Source organism: Scylla paramamosain, chromosome 45 (assembly GCF_035594125.1).
Source record: "Scylla paramamosain isolate STU-SP2022 chromosome 45, ASM3559412v1, whole genome shotgun sequence".
Taxonomy (NCBI): Eukaryota; Metazoa; Arthropoda; class Malacostraca; order Decapoda; family Portunidae; genus Scylla; species Scylla paramamosain.
The window spans coordinates 5,630,001-5,645,000 of NC_087195.1; the positions used below are offsets into that span (position 1 = coordinate 5,630,001).

The following is a 15,000-nucleotide window of genomic DNA, read 5'->3' on the forward strand; positions in this document are numbered from 1 at the left end:
ACACACACACACACACACACACACACACAGAGAGAGAGAGAGAGAGAGAGAGAGAGAGAGAGAGAGAGAGAGAGAGAGAGAGAGAGAGAGAGAGAGAGAGAGAGAGAGAGAGAGAGAGAGAGAGAATAAGAAAACTTACTCAAAGGTTTCTCTCTCTCTCTCTCTCTCTCTCTCTCTCTCTCTCTCTCTCTCTCTCTCTCTCTCTCTCTCTCTCTCTCTCTCTCTCCCTACCACCCCACCCCCACCCTCCATCCTCCCCCTCTCTCTCTCTCTCTGACCTGCCTATCTCACCTGTGTCTACCTGTCCCGCCAGATTACCTGTGTTCACCTGAGGCTAACGTCTTCGATATTGACTTCACAAGGTTTAAAATAAGGGACATGGATACAGGAACGGTGCTTTTTGAAATTGCCAAGCCACCCCCACAAGGTAAGGAAGGGAGAGGGAGAGGGAGAGGGAGAGGGAGAGGGGAAGTAGGAAGAAGAGGGGAGGGGAGCGAAAGAAGTGACAAGGAAGGTGAAGAAGGCAAGGGAGAGAGAAGGAGGGGTAGAAGGAAGGAATGGGAGGTGGAGAGAGAGAGAGGAGAGAGAAGGATGGATGAAAAAGGGAAGAGAGGAAGGGAGGAAAGAAAAATAGAAGCAAAAAAGGAACAAATAAAGAGAAAAAGATACAGGAGGAAGAGAGAGAGAGAGAGAGAGAGAGAGAGAGAGAGAGAGAGAGAGAGAGAGAGAGAGAGAGAGAGAGAGAGAGAGAGAGAGAGAGAGAGAGAGAGAAGCAAGAGAAGGAAGGAAGGGGGGAAGATGAAACAGAAGGAAGAAGGAGAAGGGATAGGAGGAAGAAAGAGAGAAAGACATGAAGGAAATGAAGGAAGTGAAGGAAGGGGACGGTGCGAAGGAAAAGATGGATGACAGCAGGAGAGAGAGAGAGAGAGAGAGAGAGAGAGAGAGAGAGAGAGAGAGAGAGAGAGAGAGAGAGAGAGAGAGAGAGAGAGAGAGAGAGAGGGAGGGAGAGGGAGAGGGAGGGAGTGTTGCAAGAGAAAGGAGGGACAGGAGGTAAAGAATGAAAGGAGGGAGAGGAGGAAGAGAGGAGGGAGAGGAGGGAGAGAGGAGGGAGAGAGGGAGAGGGTGGTTCTGACAAAAGAATAAGGGAAACAAAGGATATATAGAGTTTTGTGAGAGAGAGAGAGAGAGAGAGAGAGAGAGAGAGAGAGAGAGAGAGAGAGAGAGAGAGAGAGTCAAGTGGGTGTGATGCTTTAAATAAAATCTCACGAACTCCTGCAAAGAAGTGACAGATCTCTCTCTCTCTCTCTCTCTCTCTCTCTCTCTCTCTCTCTCTCTCTCTCTCTCTCTCTCTCTCTCTCTCTCTCTCGTGCGTCAATGTTCTATTTTTAAGTTCTTGAATAACTCATTGCTGTAACTAGAAACCTTAAAAATACACCATTCCCCGTCACTTCATCCATTCCCCCCATCACTTTTACCCCACCTCCCCATCACTTCCCCCATTCCTCCATCACCTCATCCATTCCCATCACTTCTACCTCCACTCACTTCACCCTACCTCCCCATCACTTCACCTTATCCCCCCATCACTTCACCTTATCCCCCCATCACTTCACCCATTCCCCCATCACTTCAGCCTACCCTATCATTTCACCAATCCCCCATCACTTAACCAATCTCCCATCACTACATACCTACCCCATTACTTGTACACCCCACTCACTACACCCATTCTCCATCACTTTACCATTACCCCCATCACTTTACCATTACCCCCATCACTTCACCATCACCCCCATCACCTCACCATTACCCCCATCACTTCTACCCTAGCCTTACCACTTCACCTCCCGACTTTCCTACCAACAACCTCATCCCATCTCCCTTCTTCCCCATTCCCCAAACCACTAATCTTCCCAGTCTCCCCCAGCTGACCTCCTCTCCCCCTCCCCACAGAGCTGGAGGAGGAAGACACAAGCGTGGATCAAGAGGAATCGGATCCGAATGCAGGCCGGTTTGTGCGTTATCAGTTCACTCCACAATTTCTCAAACTCAAGACAGTCGGGGCTACGTAAGTATTGGGGGCTTGTGGAGGGGGCTAGGGGCTTGTAGGGGCTGGAGGGGTACTGGAAGGCTTGCGGACTGCGGATTGGAGGCTGGGGGGCTTGTCGGAGCTTGTGGGGGCTTGTGGGGGTTGTGGGGGTTGTGGGGGCTTGTGGAGGCTTGTGGGGGTTTGTGGGGGCTTGTGGGGAGGCTTGTAGGGGCTTGTGGGGGCTTGTGGAGGCTTGTGGGAGATTGTGGGGGCTTGTGGAGGCTTGTGGGGGCTTGTGGAGGCTTGTGAGGGGTTGTGAGGGCTTGTGAGGGCTTGTGGAGGCTCGTGGGGGCTTGTGAGGGCTTGTGAGGGGTTTGTGGAGGCTTCTTGGGGCTTGTGAAGGCTTGTGAGGGCTTTGTGGGGGCTTGTGAGGGCTTGTTGGGGCTTGTGAGGGCTTGTGGAGGCTTGTGGAGGGTTGTGAGGGCTTGTGGAGACTTGAGGAGGCTTGTGGGGGGTTTGTAGAGGCTTGTTGGGGCTTGTGAGGGCTTGTGAGGGGTTTGTGAAGGCTTGTGGATTATTATGAGGAAATTATGAGGAAAGAAAAGAGGCTAGGTCATATTGCCACCCTTAAGAACCCCTCTTCCTTTTTAATCTAATTCCCCTTTCTAATCCCCCATTTCTTCCCAATTCTAGAGTTCACAGTAGCCTCTCCCCTCCCTTCCCCATTCCTAATCAATTTCTACCCAAGCAAACACTTTATAGTCACAGACACCCATTCCTAAACCATTTCTTTCCCCAAAACCACTATTTCTTACACATCTCTTCCTCAAAATCTCCATTCCTCATCCATTTCTTCCCCAAAAAGCATTCCCCACAAATTTATCTCCCTAAAACCCCGAATTAAAAAAAATTTCTACCCAAAAAACCCATTCCTCACCCATTTCTCGCCAAAAAATACACTTAACATCACCCACAGTTAGCAAGCACATCCCATAATTAACACTAACCCATTTCTAACCACGTCTAACCATACCCCCACTCTCTCTCTCTCTCTCTCTCTCTCTCTCTCTCTCTCTCTCTCTCTCTCTCTCTCTCTCTCTCTCTCTCTCTCTCTCTCTCTCTCTCTCTCTCTCTCTCTCTCTCTCGCAGCGTGGAATTTACAGTGGGTGGAAGATCAGTCAACAAGTTCAGGATGATTGAACGCCACTTCTTCAGGGACAAGTTACTAAAGACTTTTGATTTTGAGTTCGGCTTCTGCATCCCAAACTCAAAGAACACATGCGAACACATCTACGAGTTCCCCACGATACACCACGAGCTGGGTAAGACAGGGAGGGAAGGAGGGAGCGAGGGAAGGAGGGAGGGTGTCAGAGGGCTCGTTCGAGTTGCAAGAATTTGATTAGTAGGGATGTTAATGCATGAATGAGAGAGAGAGAGAGAGAGAGAGAGAGAGAGAGAGAGAGAGAGAGAGAGAGAGAGAGAGAGAGAGAGAGAGAGAGAGAGAGAGAGAGAGTTTTCACCCACATTAAGGGTGAAAAAAAAAAAACGGAATTTTAGCCAAAACAAATTGAATGAATGTGAGATGGAGAGACAGACAGAGAGAGAGAGAGAGAGAGAGAGAGAGAGAGAGAGAGAGAGAGAGAGAGAGAGAGAGAGAGAGAGAGAGAGAGATGTAATCAATCCCATCACTTTCTCCAACTTTGCCAGAATATTACAGTAGTGAACATTGATTTTGTATTGAGTGTGTGTGTGTGTGTTACGGTGATAAATTAAGCGTGTCTCTCTCTCTCTCTCTCTCTCTCTCTCTCTCTCTCTCTCTCTCTCTCTCTCTCTCTCTCTCTCTCTCTCTCTCTCTCTCTCTCTCTCTCTCTCTCTCTCTCTCTCTCGGAAACCTCATTCTTTCACTTCACTGTTAATCATTTCTTTATTCCCTCTCACATTCCACCTCTTCCCCTCCCATCCCCGTCCCTCTCCCTCTCTCTCACACCTCTCTCTCTCTCTTTTGCAGCAGAGGAGATGATCAAGAACCCCTTTGAGACGAGAAGTGACAGCTTTTATTTCGTGGATGACAAACTGATAATGCATAATAAAGCGGATTATGCCTACAACGGGGGCCTGCAGTAACGGCGGTCCCTTGTCCCCTCCTCCTCCTCCTCCTCCTCCTCCTCTTCCTTCTCTTCCTTCTTCAGTACCTTTTCTATTCTTCCTATGGTACGTTCCTCCTTTTGTACCGTTCCTTCTCTTCCTGATCTTCCTTTAGTTTGTTTTTCTTTGACCTCATCCTTCTCTTTCTCCTTCTGCTGTTTGTCGTAATATTTTTTTTTATTTCGTTCTTGTAAGTTTTTTTCTCTTCTTTCTTTCTTTCTTCTCCGTTAGTATATTTTCTCCTCTTTCTCTTCTTCCTTTATTTTTTTTCTTGTCCTTCTTCTTTCCTTATCTCTTCTTCTTCTTCTGTCTAGTCCCCTCCTCCTCCTCCTCTTCCTCCTCCTCCTATTTTTCTTTATTTCCTCCTCCTTGTAGTTCAAATTACAATCTCTTTAATTGTTTATAAGTTCTTTCGTTTCTTTCTCTCATCCTTCTGCTCCTTCTCCTTCTCTCTTCTTCAAAATATTCGTTCCTCTTCCTCCTTCTTCTCTTCTTTCTGTTAAGTCACAATCTCTTTCTCTTTCTCTCACTGTTCTCTTCTTCCTCCTCCTCTTTCTTTTCCAATCCCCATCTCTTTCACAATGATCATATCTACCCCTATTCAAACACCTCCTCCAGATCTCCCTCCTCTTCCTCTTCCCATATCGTCCACAGTTGTCAAATCTAGTCTACAGGTCCTCTCACGCAGTCCCACTCAGCCCCACTCAGCCCCTTTGCAAGCCTGACAAGAGGAGGACAGCCCAGCCCAAACCAGCCCTGCCCAGCCCTGCCCAGTCCAGCCCCTGCCCAGTCCAGCCCAGCACAGCCCAGCCCCTGCCAGACCAGACCAGACCAGCCCCCGCCCAGTCCCCGCCCTATGAAGGCTACACAGTGAAGAAGCCTTTTTTGTGATAAATAAGGGAGAGCAATAAATAACGAAGAATATGCGAGTCAAAAAAAAAAAAAGATAAATAAATAAAATATAGATTCTCAAAAAGTGGAAGAAAATGAAAAGTGAGGCGTTATAGAAAATGGAGGACTGCTACTACTGCTACTACTACTATTACTACTACTACTGCTACTAAAGAAAATGGGATAAGGTTTCGTTTTATTTTTTATTTATTTATTTATTTTTTTATGCACAAGTGATGGTGGTGGTGGTGGTGATGGTGGTGATGGTGGTGGTGGTGGTGGCGGATAAGTGAGAGAGAAAATTAAACATATATCGTATTTTTCTATCTTGTGGTCATATTTTTGCGGTCATTCTCTGTCAAGTGTTCAGAAAACGGTCCGTGTGCGGAGATGACGCGAAGAAAACGAGGGAAGGGGGAGTGGCTTTCTTATACCGTAAACTTTTCACAGCTTGCTTCGTCAATCTCTTATTTATTTTCGTAGTGAATGCAAATTACTGGATGAAAAATAGAATAAGTAAGAAAAAAAAAAAAAAAAGAAGACACGGGTAACTTATCTATTTTTTTTTTTTTTGTCCCGTAGAGCAATAATGATGGTAGTGGTGGTGATGGTGGTGATGGTGATGGTGGTAATAATAATAATAATAATAATAATAATAATAATAATAATAATAATAATAATAATAATAATAATAATAATAATCAGATTTAAAGCAAAGAGTGAGAGTAAAAAAATCGGTCTTAATTAAGGTAACAGAACTGAAATCTTAAAAAAAAATAAATAAATAAATAGCAAATAAATGATAAAAGGATTAATGACGAAAAAAAAGTGAAAATGAGACAAAAAATGAAAACAACGAAAACAAATCAGCTCCTTTCTAAACAATGAAAGGGTTTTATTTTCCTGCCCCTTCCCCATCACCCCCGCCAACCCTCTCACCTCTCCCCTTTCCCCAGCCATCCTCGCCACCCCTCTCACCTCTCCTTCCCATCACCCCTGCCACCCCCTGCTCACCCCCATTCCCATCAACCTAACCAACCCCTGCTCAGCTAAACCCCCCTGTCAACTTCAAAGCACACTTGTACAAACCTGACCTCTGCACCTGTACAAACAACAACAACAACAACAACAACAACAATCCAATTCCTCCCTTGCTAACCTCGCCACTGTTCTCCTGCCACCTTTAATTAACCTCCCACCTCACCTGTGCATCCCCCTTTCCCCTCTCCCCTCCCCGCCCACCACACCTGTCCTCTCAGCATAAAGGAGAGCAGGTGCCAAGCTAACCTGTAGCGTCACGACTTATGTGTGACGTCACGAGAGAGAGAGAGAGAGAGAGAGAGAGAGAGAGAGAGAGAGAGAGAGAGAGAGAGAGAGAGAGAGAGAGAGAGAGAGAGAGAGAGAGAGAGAGAGAGAGAGAGATTCACGTAGGTATATTCCTCCCACATGCAGCTCTCCTCCCCTCCTTCCCCTCTCTTCCTCCCCATTCCCCCATGTCATCTCTTCACTCCCCTCCTTCCCCACTCAATGCTTCCCTCTCCCAGTGCACTAAATCCCCTTACATCCCTCCCCCCTCTCCTGCCCCCACAAACACTCCCCAACCCACTCACCCCACGCACTTTTCACCTTCCCTTCTCCCCTTCCCTCTCCTCCCCTCCCCTCACCTCCTCACCTTCGCGCTAGTTCACGTCAAGATTGAAGGGCAGGTAACATTGTAGTCTCACAGTAATTAACACCTGTATATGCGTGACACCTGTTCTGTTTGTGCTCTCTCTCTCTCTCTCTCTCTCTCTCTCTCTCTCTCTCTCTCTCTCTCTCTCTCTCTCTCTCTCTCTCTCTCTCTCTCTCTCTCTCTCTCTCTCTCTCTCTCTCTCTCTCTCTCTCTAGTCCTACAAATCCCCAATCAAACCTAACTTAACCTAACCTAACTTAACCTAACTTAACCTAACCTAACCTAAGCTAAGCCATACACAAGGAGTTATATTAGAAAAGAAAAAAATGTGATAAAATAAGAAGATTTTTGTTTTCTTTTTGATAGTATTTTCTTTTTTTCATAAACTTCTTGAAGAATAAATAAAAGTCTGATATTTTTGTAATGCGATGAAAGAAAAGAAAAGGAAAAAAGATTAAGATACTGTTTTCTCTCCACTTCCCTTTTTCCTATCTTCCTTCTCCTTTTTCTTTCCTCCTTCCCCATTTCCCTTCACCTCCTCTCTTTCTCTCTCTCCCCCTCTCTATTTTTCCCTTCCCTCCCCCTCTCTTCCTTTTCCTCTTTGCTTTCCACCTCCCCTCCTATATAAGCCTCCCCTCTCCCCCCTCACCCCTCACCCTCTTCCTTACGTCACGTTCAGCCAATGAAAATGAGTGAAATAAAGAAAGAAAAAAAGAAAAAAACGAAAAGAAAGAAAAAAAGAGCACCAGCAGACTTGTTGGCCCTCACGAAGCGCTCTGTGTGTGTGTGTGTGTGTGTGTGTGTGTGTGTGTGTGTGTGTGTGTGTGTGTGTGTGTGTGTGTGTGTGTGTGTGTGTGTGTACGAATGGGGAAAATTATATATGATGGGAGGAAAAATAATAGTATGAAGTGACTAAGCTAAGAAAAAAATGAAAATATACATGTGTTTATTATTATTATTATTATTATTATTATTATTATTATTATTATTATTATTATTATTATTATTATTACTGCTATTATGACTCAATGCATGGAAAGAATAAGAGAAGGAAAGGAGTGAAAAAAATAATGCATAAATGATAGGGAATAAGAAGAAAAGAAGGAAAGAAAGGATACATTGATGAAATGAAAGAAGGAAGGAAGGAAAGACAAAGAAAATACATGACAAGTGGGAGAAAGGGGAAAAAAGCAAGAAAGAAAAGGAGAAACACGTAATGCAACAAAGAAAACAAAGGTGGAAAGTGAAAATGAAAGAAAAGAAGGAAATAAATAAAGAAAATTCAAAACAGCAAAGTGAAGGAAAGAAAATTAAAGAAAATTCAGTGAAAATAAGTAAAGGAAAAAAGGAAAACGGAGACGAAAATAAAGAAAACAATAAAAAAAGTGACAACGAAAAAAAAAAGAAATATAAAGAAAATAAGAAAAATGAAAGAAGAGATGACGAGGAGGAAAACGAAAGGAAAAAAATAAAATGAAGAAAAAAGAAAATGAAAGAAGAAAGATAACAAGAAGGAAAAGATGAACGGACGAAGGAAGGAAAAAGGAAAGGAAATGAAAGGATAAAAATAAAAAAAAAAGCATATAAAAAAAATATGGCGTCCTTAGCAAGTGTGGAAGAAAACACACAATTCTTTCCACTGTGCATTTATATTTATTTATTTATTTATTTATTATTTTCCATGCTAACATTTTTTACTTTATTTATTTATTTATTCATTTATTTTAATTTTTTTTGTAATATTAAAGTTAAAATGTATTTCTTGTGTTTTCACGTGAAGAAACACATACACACGTACACACACACACACACACACACACACACACACACAGAGGTAATAAACATTCCACTCATTATTATTATTATTTTTATTTTTTTATCGTTATTATTATTATTATTCATTATTCATCCAGGTTCACTTAATTCACCACTTGTCGTCCACTTAGTGTAAATATATTTATTCACTAAAGAAATGAATAACTTTTTTGCCTCCCTATACTTTTCACTTATGAATAACGATGAAAAAAATATATATAAAAAAAATGAAAAAAAATTAACGGAATGAATGTAAATATCTCGCTTCAGAATTGTACGCTTATATAATAAAAAAAATATATATGTAATGATGGATTATTATTAGTTATTATTACTATTATTATTATTATTATTATTATTATTATTATTATTATTATTATTATTATTATTATTATTGTCATCTCTCGTACATTTTTATATCTTATTTGTATTTTGAACTTAATCCTACGCGTAGAAAAATAGTATTGTAGTAGTAGTGGTAGTAGTAGTAGTAGTAGTAGTAGTAGTAGTAGTGTTGGTGGTGGCGTTGGTGGTGGTATAGTGGTAGTAGTAGTAGTAGTAGTAGTAGTAGTAGTAGTAGTAGTTTACAAATTAATGAGTTTGAAGAAAAGCAATAACCTTCCTCCTCCTCTTCTTCCTCCCCGTCCTTCTCTTCTTCTTCCTCCTCCTCCTCTTCCTTCTCCTTAAATAACTGACCCAAGGCTACAGTAACTTCCAATAAATAGTCGATAATTATTATTGATTATCTCTCTCTCTCTCTCTCTCTCTCTCTCTCTCTCTCTCTCTCTCTCTCTCTCTCTCTCTCTCTCTCTCTCTTGCCTCGGTTACTATCTCCATTTTTTTCTTTCGTTTTTTAGCTTAAGTCTCCTCCTCCTCCTCCTCCTCCTCTTCCCTGATTGAGTTAATGAAAAAAAAAACATAAGAAGAAAAAGAAGAAACGTTAAATATAATTATGTACGTAAGGTTCCTATGAGAGAGAGAGAGAGAGAGAGAGAGAGAGAGAGAGAGAGAGAGAGAGAGAGAGAGAGAGAGAGAGAGAGAGAGAGAGAGAGAGAGATTAGGAAAGCAGGTAGTGTGTGTAATAATAATAATAATATAATAATAATAATAATAATAATAATAATAATAATAACAATAATAATAATAATAATAATAATAATAAACGGTTTATTCTTTGGTGAGTTAACAAAGTGAAAATGTACAGAGTGGGTGGGGAAATACTTAACATTAATCCTAAAGCTAAGTCTAATCTAGAAGGGAAATACTATTGACTGATGGCTCGCACCATGGTGGGAATCGCGCTGAGTCTGTACCGGTCCGTGCGCGGCGCCTTTAGGGGCGTTACGCGTTATCTTGTGGTGTCTGGTGGCACGGACCGGGCGAGGCGCGTCAGGCGGCAGCATGTGTCTTTTCCAGAGCCTCTCGGTGCCTGGTGGATAGTCTAGACAGACTCAGGGTGTGTGTGTGTGTGTGTGTGTGTGTGTGTGTGTGTGTGTGTTGTTTAAATAGTCCACGAGCTTGGTCATTAAGAGGAGGAGAAGGAGGAGGAGAAAACAACAACAACAACATTAAAGAAGTAAAGAAAAAGGAGAAAGAAAAAAACGAGAGAGGAAGAGGAAAGGGAAGGAAAAAAATAAAAAAAGAAAGAAAGAAAAAAAGGTTGAATAAATGGAGGAAGAAAAGAAGGAAAGAAAGGAAGATGGAATACAGAAGAGGAGGAATGAAAGAGGAAAAGAGGGATAAGAAGGAAGGAAGGAAGGAAGGAAGGAAGGAAGGAAGGAAGAAGAAATTAAGGAAAACAGAATGGGAGAAGGAAGAAAGGAAAGAAAACGAAAAAGGAAAACGAAATAAAGAACTGATGATGGGAAAAAGGAAAAAAGAAAAAAAGAAAAGTAAGAGAAGACGAGAATTGAAAAAGAGAAGCGGAGGAGGAAGGAAAGAAACGTGACAAGAAAAGAAATAGAAAACGAAGGAAGGGAGGACGGAAGGAATAAGGAACGAACGAACGAACGAACGAACGAACGAACGAACGAATGAATGAACGAATGAATGAAATGAAGAAAGGAAGGAAGGAAGGAGCGAGGAAGGGAATCAGAGAAGGAATAAAGGAAGAAATGCAGAAATGAAAAAATGGAGGGAATGAATGAAAGAGAGAAGGAAGGAAGGAAGGAAGGAGCGAGGAAGGGAATCAGAGAAGGAATAAAGGAAGAAATGCAGAAATGAAAAAATGGAGGGAATGAATGAAAGAGAGAAGGAAGGAAGGAAGGAAGGAAGGAAGAGGAAGAATGTGAATAACTCAAAAATAATTGAATGTAACACTTTGGTGGTGAAATTTACATGATATTAATAAAGACAGACGTGAGAAGGAGGAGGAGGAGGAGGAGGAGGAGGAGGAGGAGGAGGAGGAGGAGGAGGAGGAGGAGGAGGAGGAGTTTATGCCGAAAACGAAAAAAACGAGGAGACACTAGGAAATCCCCCCTCTCTCTCTCTCTCTCTCTCTCAGGTAACCTAATTGTTAGCTTACCTGTCAACAATCCAAGGCGCTAATTGCTGTTAATCTGAACACCTGAGAACAATTATAACAGGTAATGATCCCCCCCTCTCTCTCTCTCTCTCTCTCTCTCTCTCTCTCTCTCTCTCTCTCGGTCACAATATTGATCATGAAGACCTTGACCTTTGACCTGAGAGAGAGAGAGAGAGAGAGAGAGAGAGAGAGAGAGAGAGAGAGAGAGAGAGAGAGAGAGAGAGAGAGAGAGAGAGTGTCGTTCACGAGATTTACCTTCACCTTGCTTTTCTTCGCTCTCTCTCTCTCTCTCTCTCTCTCTCTCTCTCTCTCTCTCTCTCTCTCTCTCTCTCTCTCTCTCTCTCTCTCTCTCTTTCGGATAATTTCCCACGGAATGCTTCCTTCCCACGGGTCCCTGAAAGAGAGAGAGAGAGAGAGAGAGAGAGAGAGAGAGAGAGAGAGAGAGAGAGAGAGAGAGAGAGAGAGAGAGAGAGAGAGAGAGAGAGAGAGAGAGAGAGAGAGGAAGGAAATGATGTAAGATGGAGAGAAGATAAGAATATGATGGAGGGGAAGGAGGGAAGGAAGGAGAGAAGAGAAGAAAGAGGAGGAGGAGGAGAAGGAAGGCGAAAAAGGAAGAGGGAAAATGGAGAATAAATTGAGGAAGAGGTTGGAGGGAGAGAGAAAATGGAGGAAGAAAATTGGAAATATTGAGATAAAGTAACAAAAATTCTCTCTCTCTCTCTCTCTCTTTTATTCTCTCTCTCTCTCTCTCTCTCTCTCTCTCTCTCTCTCTCTCTCTCTCTCTCTCTCAAAATACACACGCAAAATAAAGGGAGAGAGAGAGAGAGAGAGAGAGAGAGAGAGAGAGAGAGAGAGAGAGAGAGAGAGAGAGAGAGAGAGAGAGAGAGAGAGAGAGAGAGAGAGAGAGAGAGAGAGAGAGAGAGAGAGAGAGAAATAAAAGTCGACATGGAATGAAAAGAAGGGAAGTGGAGGAGGAGGAGGAGGAGGAGGAGGAGGAGGAGGAGGAGGGAAGAAAAAGCAAAAAATGGAAGAAACTGAAGAAGAAAATCGGAAGAAAGGAGATAATTGAGGAGGAAAGGGGAAGAGAAAGAAAAAGAGAGAAGAGGAACAAAACTTGGAAGAAGAAAGGAGGAGAAAGACTGTAGGAAAATGAGGAGGAGGAGGAGGAGGAGGAGGACGTAGAGTGGGAAGGACAAGGAGGAGGAGGAGGAGGAGGAGGAGGAGGAGGAGGAGGAGGAGGAGGACGAGGAGATGAGAGGTTCTTCCTTAATCTGACCTTTGACCACCTCACGTGACCTTGACCAAAGCGGCAGGACTCACGAAACAACAATAGTAGTAATCTTCGTCTTGGTGGCAGTAGTAGTAGTAGTAGTAGTAGTAGTAGTAGTAGTAGTAGTAGTAGTAGTAGTAGTGAGAAAGATAACAATAATAATAATAATAATAATAATAATAATAATAATAATAATTGATTTGACTGAGTTGGAACCGTGAGGCTGAAAAAATTATATATCAATAGCATTAGGTTACGTTACGCTTGGTTATCGGAGTGTGTGTGTGTGTGTGTGTGTGTGTGTGTGTCCGTCCTTACCAGTCAATAGAGGGACCAATATCACTATGGAGACTACGAACAAACACTCCTTCAATATCTATCTACCTGTCTATCTATCTATGTATCTATTATTCACCCTATTAATTTACTGTTATTAGTCTATCTTTTTATCTATGTGTCTGCCTGTCTGTCTGTCTGTTTCTATAGTGGTGGTGGTGGTTGTTGTTGGGTTCAAGGGAGGGGATAGGGTTGAGAGAGGAAATGGGAATGGTGTAAGATAACTCTCTCTCTCTCTCTCTCTCTCTCTCTCTCTCTCTCTCTCTCTCTTTTTTCCCCACACTCTTCGAAAAAAAGTAGAAATTATTGAAGAAAAAAGTATAGATTAAAAAAACTGAAAAATGCTCACTATTTTATATACATATATACATACTTATCTATACAGACCCCTTACTTATATCACTGCCACCACTACTAATACTTATAAACACTACCAAACCAACATACATATCTATACACACCCTACTTACATCACTACCACTACAACTAATACTTACAACACTACAACCCAAACATACACACCCTTACTTATATCACTGCCACCACTACTAATACTTATAAACACTACCAAACCAACATACATATCTATACACACCCTTACTTACATCACTACCACTACTACTAATACTTACACTACAACCCAAACATACACACCCTTACTTACATCACTACCACCACTACTAATACTTATAAACACTACCAAACCCACATACATATCTATACACACCCTACTTACAACACTATCACTACTACTAATACTTACACAGACCCTCACCTGTACACACCCGCACTTATAATACTACCACACCCACTACTGCCGCACTTATAAAGGAGAAGAAAGGAGAGACAAAAATAAACACCAATAACTTTTATTTTAAGACTCACTAATTGTATAGAAAAATTGCATTGTTTTGTGCATATGTGGGGAAAACACTGGGGGTTGAGGGGGAAGGGGGCACACACATGTATACCTTGATAGGAGCAATTTGTACCTGTAATTAATGGCAGGTGAGGCTACTGGTAAGTGTTTTGAATGGGGAATGGGTGGTGTTCTTATAATTAACTATATTGGTAACTATTAGAAAATATATGTTTTTTTTTTTTTCTTTGTCTTTAGTTTTATTATCTTAGTCAGTGAGATGATTATTTTTATTTATTATTTTTACCTTTCCCAATTCAGTTTCTTTTTACTGATTAACATTATTTTTATTTACTATTATTTCTACCTTCCCTAATTCAGTAATATATATTTTTTTACTTAACTGTTTTTTATTCTGTCTTATCGGTTATAATATTTTTGTTCACTTATCATTATTTGTACCTTTCCTAACTCCCTCATTTAGCTGCACTAATATTTGCACTCATTTTTTACCTAATTCTTCTCCTAATATCATCTTTGCTTTATCTTCATTAAGTCTATTTTAAAGGAAATTTTATCTTAAGTGAGATTTTTAAATTTTTACCTTTATTCTCTTTTGTTTTTGGCAAAGCACACTTTCCCATCACTGAAAAAGCAACAAACAGACATTCTTTACTTTCTAAACAGGTAATATACAATGTCCCTCTACCTGTGATTAATTAATGAACACACCTTACCATATCTCTAGACAGGTAAGCAATATTTACCACAATCATAATACAACAACAAAGGCACTGAACAAACCCAAGAACACCATCACCACCATCTCTTCCCTTCACACTCCTTCCACCCCTTTCCTCAGCAGGCAGGCAGGAGGCAGGCAGGTATAGGTGGTGGGGCCTTACAGAGCCTCCAGGAGCAGAGCAATGCCTTGGCCGCCACCGATACAGGCTGACCCAATGCCATATTTCAATCCACGGCGCCTGAGTGGGGAGATAGTGGTGAGAGAAGGCCACTGTTGTGTTTACCTTAGCTTAACTTAACGGTTCTGGCGACGCACTTCAGTCTAATGTAACGATTTAAAGGTAAGGTGTTTAGGTGTGGGTGTCTTACGGATTCAGGTTTCCTCTACCCTGCCAAGTCCACCTGGGATGACCTGTGACTGCCCTTGCTATCAATAAAGGTTTTCTATTAGCCTTAAGAGAAGATTAGATGGATTTATGGATGGGGATGAAAGGTGGAAATAGCTAGGTATATTTCATACAGGGACTGCCACGTGTAGGGCTGATGGCTTCTTGCGGCTCCACTTATTTCTTATGTTCTTACGTACTTAGGATGATCTGTGACTGTCCTTCCTCTCAATAAAGGTCCTCAATTAAACTTGTCTTCATGTATACAATCTCTCATTCTAAAGTTGTTTCCCGCTGCTGTGAGGGGCAGGAGCTGGGGTTTTCGTAAC

At 41.9% G+C, this 15,000-nt stretch overlaps 2 protein-coding genes across 3 annotated transcripts in view; one reads left to right on the forward strand and one right to left on the reverse strand.

Moving 5' to 3' along the window:
* The window catches only part of LOC135094531 (protein unc-119 homolog B-like), a 26,162-nt gene extending 19,238 nt beyond the window's left edge, over window positions 1-6,924 (forward strand). The window contains exons 3-6 of one of the 2 annotated variants that reach the window (XM_063994716.1): window positions 314-427; window positions 1,954-2,068; window positions 3,179-3,351; window positions 4,038-6,924. In XM_063994716.1, the coding sequence (XP_063850786.1) occupies window positions 314-427; window positions 1,954-2,068; window positions 3,179-3,351; window positions 4,038-4,153 (518 nt within the window). In that variant the 3' untranslated portion in view covers window positions 4,154-6,924. The remainder of the gene's footprint in view (window positions 1-313; window positions 428-1,953; window positions 2,069-3,178; window positions 3,352-4,037) is intronic. The other variant, XM_063994717.1, reaches the window with a different exon arrangement.
* Window positions 6,925-13,535: 6,611 nt separating this feature from the next.
* LOC135094400 (3-ketoacyl-CoA thiolase, mitochondrial-like) overlaps window positions 13,536-15,000 on the reverse strand; it is a 13,323-nt gene continuing 11,858 nt past the window's right edge. The window contains exon 11 of the mRNA XM_063994454.1: window positions 13,536-14,524. Coding sequence (XP_063850524.1) covers window positions 14,443-14,524 — 82 coding nt within the window. The 3' untranslated portion in view covers window positions 13,536-14,442. The remainder of the gene's footprint in view (window positions 14,525-15,000) is intronic.